Below are 11,194 nucleotides of genomic sequence, written 5' to 3'. Positions count from 1 at the left end.
TCTTTTATAATTCAATAGCTTGATTATTCACCCACCCATGTGTCATTTTTTTTTTTCTAAGTGAAGACTAGCCTAAGCGCCCACGGGGGATTTGAACCAGTGACCTATCGCAAGGAGTGCCTTAACAAAGCACCCATTCACCGTCAATCCAAAGCCCCGTGGGCCACCCATGTGTCATTTTCACATCAAGGGTCTCCCAAAATTATTTACTTAAATTTTTATTTAAAACTAATATTTTCCTCACCTCAACAAGATTCCTATTTCTCCTCCTAGTTGTCCCTTTATTCCCCCTTTTTATTCCTTAATTTCTGTTCATTACTTGAAGTCAATTAATGAGTCAAGATTTTATCCCCAATCTACTCCCTAATTTAACTCAGGTTATCTCCTAGATGGATATTCTTATGTTGGTTGTTGACACATGGAGCTTCTCTACAATTCTCTAAATTTAATTTATTATTCTCATTTTAATTCACCTTCCTCTTTTCTTAATTAGGTTTAAATTAGTTTAGGATTATTCTTTATCCTTACAATTATGTTCGTCTTTCCCCTTTTTCCTAATTAAACCACATAATCTTCCTAGTATTTTCCAACATGGGAAGGGTAGAGCTTTTAAGGTACTCTATTTTAATTCTTCCTATGATCCTCCTTATTCCAAGTTTTATTTTTGATTTAATTACATTGGTTTCTAATCATTATTTACCCTTGATGTAAATTTACCTAGTTTTCATTCCTTGCTTATATTTATTTATTATTATTTATTTTTAATGATTCCAAGGGTGCCAAGTTTGGTTGTGCCCTTCAAGAACTTCCCTAGAAGTTCCAAGGGTGCCACACCTAATAGCTTATTTGTGATGTCAAGGGTGCCAGTTTGGTTGTGCCCTTCAAGAACTTCCCTAGAAGTTCCAAGGGTGCCACACCTAATAGTTTATTTGTGATGTCAAGGGTGCCAGTTTGGTTGTGCCCTTCAAGAACTTCCCTAGAAGTTCCAAGGGTGCCACACCTAATAGTTTATTTGTGATGCCAAGGGTGCCAAGTTGGTCGTGCCCTTCAAGAAATTCCCCTGAAGTTCCAAGGGTGCCACACCACTTGCTCTTCAAGCATCCAGTGATTACGAGGGGAAAGTATAGTGCAACGTCATAGACCACTATCATCTCTTATGTTGCATGCTATAGTGAGACTAATGGTGTCGGGGATCAAGGAATCCGCCTTGATGCGCGCCCCCCGGTAAAGTCCTCATGAGCGACCCAACTTTGGGACCTGCCCTCATGGCATCGTGATCTTCAAGGCGAAGGTGTTTCAACCCTTCCAGCCCAAGTCACGGCGGGAGCGCTAGTGGGTGAGATCAGGGACTCTGTCCTACCCCTCCCATGTAGTTCCATCCACTTGTACAACCCCATCACCCATATGTGAGTCATTCGGTCAAGCAACTAATCTGTGCCTGCAACCATTAATATATCATCAGGATATAGTTAAACATATATGGCAGATTCCAAGATCGACTTAGACTTTCAAAGATAAAGTAATATAAATTTTCATCAAACCAGGTGTCATCGACATGTCAAATGCGAGTGCCTCCAATGGTTTCCTGCCATACTCAATAATCATCAGTAACAAGGTTTCTCAATGTTAGTCAATTATCATAAAAGCATCATTAACAATTCCTGGTCATTCACATCATTGTCCATTGTAAGTCTGAACTAAAGGAAGTAGATAACATAGGGGACACATCCCTCATGTCTATCATCAATAATCATCAATGGAAACATACCTATTCATTAAGCTATCAACATCGTAACATCGTAGAAATATACCTATCCATCAAATTTATCCTCATTATGCTTTTAGTAGAGCGCATACATATTCCTTACTACCCTCATCATAAATTCAAATAGAGACCAACTTAACTATTTAATATTGCAATCATCAGAATACTGATAGATAAGCTACATAACCATTCATGCTATCATAATATCAATGGAAAGCATTCATAAACATCACAACCATGAATATCTCAATCGCTAATAATAGTGTCATGGGTCCAGATCCTCAATCTGAGGTCCTCGAAGAATAAAGTGTCTAAGATAATGTCGTATTAAGGTCAGGAAACTAGAGTGGGCACTACATACACCCCCTCTTAACAATGGACTTCGTCCCGAAGTCCTCGAAACATAAAGGGAAACGACGACACATATCCTAGGAATCCTTCCTGAAACTCTTGCTAACCTTCTGGTAACAGGTATCTCTGATTTTTAAATTAAGCACATTTTTTTTTATTTTTTTGCATAATTTAACTTTAAGTAAAATGTCAATATGTGGATTTACTAGCACAAAAATGCAAATAACAAAGCACCAATGAAGAGAATAACATGCCTTAGTTTTCACTAGATCAAAACATATTAGACTGTCATATATCCAGGAAACATGATATCAAGGTCCACACAAACTAATTGCTTTGAATTTACAACTAACTGAATTATCATCGCATTACACCTCTTACTTACTATACAAGTCCATGCTGACACTGATCATTTCAAAAGAAGCACGTGTATGTTCTTCCTATATTCTCAATTTGCAAAATGTAACATAAAATACAGATTCCTTCACAAGCACATTAATAGTCTCATCTCAAAAATTCCATTATCCATACCTTCAACACCATTCTTGAATTACTTCAGCATTTTCAAACGTATAGCTACTTCCTTTTCTGCCAATACCTCTCATGGGCAAAATTGCATTAGATACATTCAGGTCCAGCGTAAGCATATTTTCAAGAGCTATTCTCAACTATCTCAACCCTGAATCTGGGCCTGATCCATAAAAGATTATCGTTTCCAATAGTTTTTAGGCATTCCAGAGAGACTCTAAGACAATGGAGTCCTGCCCAACATTAGAAAAGGAAATTGGTTGCAGATGGTTGCCCACAGAGGAGCGAAATAATGTAATACTTACACAAACAATCTCCTAATTCAATCCCTCTAATAAATTTAGTCGCCAACATAAAACCTTTTAAGACACACGATCTTCGACATCTCGTAACATAACTCAAATACCACAGTGAAGTGAGTATACAAGAAGATAAAGCTATGATGGTCAAACAAAATGTATAAAGGGATTCTCATTTCCTAACATAAAAGTAATAATGCACGTAGTCTAACAAAAACAAATACATACAACTTCTCTAATACAGATAAAGTTTGAAGACTATCCTTGCTACCTATCACATACAAAAAGTGGCACAGTGAACATAAAAGGGCTCTTAGCTAGTTACAAATCTACCTAAAGATATTTAGTGACCACAATCAGAAATTACATCCACAAAGATATATGCGATGGAAGGTTTATTACATACAAACTTAAAAAGAGGCAAGAGAAGCTAGTTGCAATTGGGAAACAATTAGTTACAATGACCAAGTCTAGCTGTAGTCACGAGAACGAATCCAGTTGCAACTGCAGGGAAGTTCAAATACATCCTACAACTTTACAATAACCACTTGTAAGCATGAACAGTTCTGACATCCAAATGTTACAAGCCAATAATGTAATATGATATATCATAAACTTCTGTCATTGGGAATAAGGAAACTGGCATGGTACTTTCAAACTTTCAGGATATGGGGAAAAAATATATACAAACATGCATGCATATAAGATATTTTAGTATATAAAGCCCAAGAAGTTAACTCAACTGGTTGTCGTCAATGTCACTGGGCATTTGGCTAATTCTGTGCCAGCAGGTGTCTGGTTTGAATCCTCTGGGTGACACACTGACTATGCAAATGGGTTCACTATGAATGACATCCACAAATGTGGGGAGACATCCCTTGGATTCCCCCACAAGGTTTTCAAGAGAAAAAAAATATCATTTTTTAGTATTTATTATTAATAAAAACTAGCATTGTTGTATGATAACACTATTTTTTTGCAGTAGAGACTATCTTTTTCTTAATTGTTTTCTTAACTTTTTTAAGTAGAGAAACAACAGTTCTGAACCAAAAATCGAAGGAAATGTTCTCGATAGGCTTGCTAGGCATTCCAAACCAGAATGGTTTTCCATACCAAAACAAGGAGCAAGCGGGCCAAATGTTTCAGTTGCATAGTCATGAGGTATTATCATGTTTAATAGTGTGGCTTATATGTTATATTGAGCCATTATATGATATAAGTAGTTATGACAAAAGAAAGTTGGATAAGTATTTAAATGATTCAGGAAATAATCACAGGCTTATTTGTGGTTAAAATGAAGTCAATACATTGTATAAATGATTTGGATTTATAGCAACCTAAAGGCAGTAGAGGAATTACAATTCATTCTAGGATAATCTCTTTAAGGAGGGTAACCCTAGGCCTGTAAAAGGGCTTTCCACTCAATCGCTAATATTCTTTATGTTTATCAGTGAATGCACTTGCAGTTTCAACTCTCTCAATCTCTCATTTCTTAGACACCGTGTCTTGCTCTATCTCCCATTGTGTGTAGATCTTCTTGACAGGGTCCTGCGTGCAATGTGCATTATTTGCAGGGTTATATTTACCTCTCATCATTTGGGACTATTAGGATGTCCAAACCTATAAGAATCTCCTATGAAGCCATCACTTGTTCTTAGTTAGTTATTATATCAAAATAACATGGAGGATATACAACATTGAAAGCAGGATTCCTATCAGCCGTGTGCATCACCAATGTATTAAATGATAGCCGAAAATCACAAAAATGATGAGAAACATTGACGAGAAAAAAATAAAGAGATTGACTTACATTTAATATTATGTTCTGCCTATTGGACCACATGCCCTCGTACCTTTTCCTGTGAATGCCTATGACATACTGTGACTACCTTAAGCTATGTTTACCACTTGTGGTGTATCTTAATGTAATCATAAATTATAATGTATCTTATGTATTCATAGATAAAGGCACAAAGCCATGTAGGCTGTAGCCCAGTAGACAAATAAATATATTGGATATAGCAGTTACATATAAATATATTAAATGTAACAGTTACAAAGGTATAGTGATATGCAATAATGAAGGTTCTCTAATATACAAGGCATAAGAGACGTGTCTGCCTTATGTAGATAACTCTAGCTAACAAATATTAATGTAAATAATTATTATTTGGTCAATTACAAGATGCAGCAAGATACAGATGCAGGATGGGACCATATGATCTTAAACCGGCCTCCAGAAGAGACAGGATGACCACTGAAGCATAATGACGATAAACTGTCACTGTTTTATGCTGTAGTGGTTATGAGACCAAGTGGAAGCAAGAAATTTTTTCCCTTTTTTTTTCAGATTTTCTTGTGGCAGGTTTTTCTCTTAGTCTCTTCACAAGATCACAGCCAACTGCCAGACCATAGTGCCATTAGAAGTAAAATGGCCATGGCATTTCAAAATTGAAGTTATAATAGAGATTTTAAGAAAAATAATGGAAGTTACAACTCTTTTAGGTTGTGACACAAAATCCTCCAGGAAATTCTTGTCATGCACCTTTCTATCTGTCTATGTACCAAATTGAAGCAGGACCTGTGCCATAGAAGCAGAGTGGCAATGGAATTTCAGAGTTGGGGTTATATAATAACAATTCTAAGAGGTATCATGTAAGTTACAAGTATTTTAAGTTTGACACCAAACCCTCATGAGAAATCATTGCAGCAAGATTATCTCTTTGGTTATGAACCCGATTGCAGCAAGATAGGAGCCATTAGAAGCAAAACAGCAATGCCACTTCCAAATTGGGGTCATAATAGTGAACCTGATCAATATTGAGAAAGTTATTGGCATTTAAAATCACAGCCTCAAAACCCTAGCAGAACCACCCAATGGCATGGAGGGCACTGTGCCAAATTATTTTGAAAACATAGGGAGAAATAAGATAGAATATATCAGGCCCACGGGCTTTGGATTGACGGTGAATGAGTGCACACTGCACTGTTAAGGCACTCTTTGTGATAGGTCACCCTTTCAAATCCCCCATGGGTGAGCCTACAAAATCATAAAGATGGAATATATCAAAAATGTACATAGCTATTTGGAATCAACATTGTGAAGATTGTATGGTCAGAAATTAAGGGGTTTGGTTAGATACCGAGCAAGAACTAATGGCAATACCTAAATTGGTAGGGATGAAGATGAAGGTGATCCTAAAGATTGGTTGAAGATAGCAAAGAAAAATTATGAAAAATTATAGAAGTCCTTTTTATTCAAATATTTATTTTTATGGTGAAGCTAAAATATGGTGGTAGTCTTCAGAATATATTAGATGACACTCTACTTTGGGATGAAATTGAGAAACCGTTTTCATATAGATGGATCCAACAGATAAATATGGGGGAGATGCATACAATTAAAGGTGAATTCAAGGAAAATAAAGAACAACTTTCCAAGTTGCAGAAAAATAATGAAGGATTAAGAAGAAGAGCTCGAGAAGGAGAGTGCTGAATTGTCCAAGTTGCAAGCTTTTAATGAAGCACTCAATAAAGAGGTTAATAACTTTCAGCAATAAAACATGAGCAAATACAAGGCAAGAAGGATGAAGATATCTATAGACGATAAAACCACAATCAAACACTACTGGGATGAGGTTAAGATTTTCAAAAGGAAAACAAGCATTGTCAAAATGAAGAAAATACAAGGATCTTGTATGAAGAGACTACCAAAAGACTTAATAATAGCTTTGCAAGAAGGTTGAAGAAGCACCAAGTACAGAAGGCATCAAACAAGAATTCCAATCTAGGACTGAAGAAGGACAAGAGAAGTTAATGGATAACACTGATCTTAAGAAGCAAGACAAGGAGGAAGAAAAGATGCAAAAAGTCACCATAAAATACTTGAAGTTGAACTCAAACTAGAATATGTAGATGGGGAATATGATGGTATTATCACAAAGGCCATATTGATCAAAGACCAAGCACAGAGGATAAAACATGTCATTGTTTTTCAAAAGAACATTGATGTTAGGGTAGTGCGGAATGAACTAAAAGCACCAAAGATGGAACTATATGAACACCGTCATTACCAAGAAAGTTGGCAAAAAGACTAGAAGATCTGCATGAGCAATATCAAGAAAGAAGATGGAATAATCAATGACACTCATGGAACATGGCATCACAGAACCATTAATCAACGAGATATTATCAACGACTAAGTTTGGCATCTAACATTCAAGGTGATGTAATTGAAAATCTGCTGCCTATGGTGGACAATTTTGAAAGAGCCAAAACACAGATTAAGATATAAACGGAAGGGGAGGAGAAAATTGATAAAAGTTACCAGAGTATTTATAAACAGTTCGTAGAAATCATGAAAGGATTTAATGTTAATGTGGTCAATACTGTTGGAAAACCATTTGATTCACTGCTACACGAAGCAATTATGCGTGAGGAAGAAGACTGACTTCTGGTATTCAAAAACATTTTGCCCTCCGAACCATCTGCGACGATGATATTCATCCTGATCCATTCTGGCGGGCTCCTCCAGGTAGTTATTTCTCTGTTTGCGCTTTTACTTTCAGCTAGGGTGCGCTTAACTCTGCGATTTCACTGTTTCAAAGATAATGTCTATTCAGCGAATATGGAAACGTTTGATAATGAACAAAGTCCCACTAGTATCGATTCCAATTTCGCTGTTTCGTCCTCTTGCAATTAATGCAAATCCCCAAATAAAATCGCCAAATTCTGCACGGAAACAACATCCCCATCCTTAACTCCACCAGATGGGGGTGTTGTCACAGATTTTTTTTTAAATCAACAAATGCGGTATGACAGAAAAAGATGTTTCAAAAGTCCTTAAACTTCGCAAGGGCTTGCTGCATAAACCAAGCCAGGATTTGGAAGAAGGGTTGGAGTTGTTAAGTGAATGTGGTTTGACCTCCCCTGCTCAGATTCGAAAGGCGGTTCTCTGCAATCCTAAGATTTTCTTATATAAATCCGAAAAAGACTTAAAGTCTAGGCTCAATTTCCTAAGGTCTATCGTGAACAAAGAGGATGTCTGCAAGGTTATTTATACCGATTCAACGATTCTTAATGTGAGTGAGGATAAGCTTAAATCCACGTTTTCGCTGTTGCAAAGATTGGGCATTGAGGCCCATGCGTTATCAAAGTTATTGGCAAGGGAACCCCGTCTCCTCACCTATAAGGAGGAAAAAGTTATGGAGTCATTTAAAGTGGCAGAGGGTCTGGGGCTTGAAAGGGGCTCCAAGATGTTTGGGCACGCTTTGCGTGGGTTACTAGGAATGGGAAAAGAAAAGATAGATCGAAAACTGCAGTTTTTGAGCAGTTTAGGTTTCTCCGAAAAACAAATTTACAAGCTCTCATGTTGGACGCCGGTGATTTTGGGACTTTCAGAGGAAAAACTGAAACGGAATGTAGATTTTCTTGTCAAATCACAGGGGCTTCCATTAGATGATATTGTTAAATATCCCTGTCTGTTGACATGTAACTTAGAGACCAGGTTAATCCCTCGGTATAGAGTAATGGAGGCATTGAAGTCCACGCAACTGTTGAAAACAGAGAGGATTCCCCCACATATTGTTAGATGCACAGACAATTTTTTTTGGAAAAGTATGTTAATGGGAATCCCGAATGCTCCTCCGTTCTACGGGATATTTACTATGGAGTGAAAGCTGATAGTTGACAAGAAGACTTGCAAGAATGTAACGGTTCTTGGATTCCCTGGCATAACAGTTCTGAGAAGCATTATTATAGTGCCCCAGCAGATGGAGTTCAAGCGGATTAGGAAAGAAAAGGGCCAGAATTCTATAATTTAAGCAAAAATTTAATAAACTTCCACAGCGTTCGGAATTTCAGGGGATAAAACAAAGCAAAACAGAATTTATGAAATTAAACAACGTTTCTTAAAAATGCCATGGAATTTCAGGGTATTGAAGAAGAAAAAAAAAACCAGAATTCATGAAATTTAAACAAAGATGTTTTAGATTTCCTCGGCGGATAGAATTTCAAAGGAAAAATAGGGCAACAGCTAAAATTGACGAATTTGTGAGCAGAGATTATTTAAAATCCCCCGCCAGACGAAATTGCAAGGGATAAACGAAGGAGGAGGTCGGAGTTCGTCACATTAGTTAGAGATTTTCATCATATTATTTAACAAAACTAGCCATACATGCATGGGCCCATAGGCCTCAAGGGTTAAACTTGGCTCTGATACCAAATGTGAGGACCAGATTCAGACTAATAAAATGTAAGGACCAGATTCAGACTATTTACATTTTTTATTTTTATTTTTTATTTTGTTACAACAAATACAACCAGAAAAGAAACGCATTGAGATTTCAAATTTATTTAGCACACACATTCCTGACACTCATTTCAGGAAGACATATCATAACATTTACATACGTTTAACTAAGATCAATAGTAATGAAATACATGTGTACCGTTCACCAGAAGGCGAGACTCCGCTTGCTCCGTTGTTACTGGTATTCCCTTGTAGTTGGTCACCTCCGCGAGTGAATGATGACACACTTGATCCGAATGCGAAGACCCACCGGTTAACCTCCCAGCCTACTCCTTGGGTACTCTTCTTCCCCGCGGACCCCCGAGCTGCAATGGGGTTGTACAATGGAGGAAAGCACTAGCTGGTAGAGGAGAGCACACCTTGGCTCAAGAGTCCCCTCTCTAAAATCCTCTACCTCACCAAACTCACTATAGCTTCATAATCATTGCTCTGACATCATCTCATCCATCCAACAATAGGGATCCCCCCCCCAAAAAGTCCCTTCTCCCATGGTTTGCCCCTTCTTTTATAGGAGTCCTCATAGGTGACACTTGTCATGTCATGCATAATTAATTATTTTTTTATAATTCAATAGCTTGATTATTCACCCACCCATGTGTCATTTTCACATCAAGGGTCTCCCAAAATTATTTACTTAAATTTTTATTTAAAACTAATATTTTCCTTACCTCAACAAGATTCATATTTCTCCTCCTAGTTGTCCCTTTATTCCCCCTTTTTATTCCTTAATTTGTGTTCATTACTTGAAGTCAATTAATGAGTCAAGACTTTATCCCCAATCTACTCCCTAATTTAAATCAGGTTATCTCCTAGATGGATATTCTTATGTTGGTTGTTGACACATGGAGCTTCTCTACAATTCTCTAAATTTAATTTATTATTCTCATTTTAATTCACCTTCCTCTTTTCTTAATTAGGTTTAAATTAGTTTAGGATTAATCTTTATCCTTACAATTATGTTTGTCTTTCCCCTTTTTCCTAATTAAACCACATAATCTTCCTAGTATTTTCCAACATTGGAAGGGTAGAGTTTTTTAGGTACTCTATTTTAATTCTTCCTATGATCCTCCTTATTCCAAGTTTTATTTTTGATTTAATTACATTGGTTTCTAATCATTATTTACCCTTGATGTAAATTTACATAGTTTTCATTCCTTGCTTATATTTATTTATTATTATTTATTTTTAATGATTCCAAGGGTGCCAAGTTTGGTTGTGCCCTTCAAGAACTTCCCTAGAAGTTCCAAGGGTGCCACACCTAATAGCTTATTTGTGATGTCAAGGGTGCCAGTTTGGTTGTGCCCTTCAAGAACTTCCCTAGAAGTTCCAAGGGTGCCACACCTAATAGTTTATTTGTGATGTCAAGGGTGCCAGTTTGGTTGTGCCCTTCAAGAACTTCCCTAGAAGTTCCAAGGGTGCCACACCTAATAGTTTATTTGTGATGCCAAGGGTGCCAAGTTGGTCGTGCCCTTCAAGAAATTCCCTTGAAGTTCCAAGGGTGCCACACCACTTGCCCTTCAAGCATCCAGTGATTACGAGGGGAAAGTATAGTGCAACGTCATAGACCACTATCATCTCTTATGTTGCCTGCTATAGTGAGACTAATGGTGTCGGGGATCAAGGAATCCGCCTTGATGCGCGCCCCCCGGTAAAGTCCTCATGAGCGACCCAACTTTGGGACCTGCCCTCATGGCATTGTGATCTTCAAGGTGAAGGTGTTTCAACCCTTCCAGCCCAAGTCACGGCGGGAGTGCTAGTGGGTGAGATCAGGGACTCTGTCCCACCCCTCCCATGTAGTTCCATCCACTTGTACAACCCCATCACCCATATGTGAGTCATTCGGTCAAGCAACTAATCTGTGCCTGCAACCATTAATATATCATCAGGATATAGTTAAACATATATGGCAGATTCCAAGATCGACTTAGACTTTCAAAGATA

At 37.5% G+C, this 11,194-nt stretch overlaps 1 protein-coding gene across 1 annotated transcript; it reads left to right on the top strand.

Moving 5' to 3' along the window:
- The first annotated feature begins 7,757 nt into the window (after positions 1-7,757).
- On the top strand, positions 7,758-8,618 carry LOC149151948 (transcription termination factor MTERF8, chloroplastic-like). The gene has a single exon (XM_089443326.1). It carries the CDS (start codon positions 7,758-7,760, stop codon positions 8,616-8,618), a length of 861 nt encoding a protein of 286 aa, XP_089299452.1.
- Positions 8,619-11,194: the final 2,576 nt, after the last annotated feature.

This window comes from Pinus tabuliformis, chromosome 9 (assembly GCF_031772625.1).
Source record: "Pinus tabuliformis cultivar Carrire ecotype Pingquan chromosome 9, CPIR1, whole genome shotgun sequence".
Taxonomy (NCBI): Eukaryota; Viridiplantae; Streptophyta; class Pinopsida; order Pinales; family Pinaceae; genus Pinus; species Pinus tabuliformis.
Note: the sequence above shows the minus strand (reverse complement) of the source record. Positions and strands in the feature narration are given on the sequence as shown.

Bases quoted from the DNA above. Each gene is read 5' to 3' on its own strand.
- LOC149151948 (XM_089443326.1), top strand. From the start codon at position 7,758: ATGACAGAAAAAGATGTTTCAAAAGTCCTTAAACTTCGCAAGGGCTTG.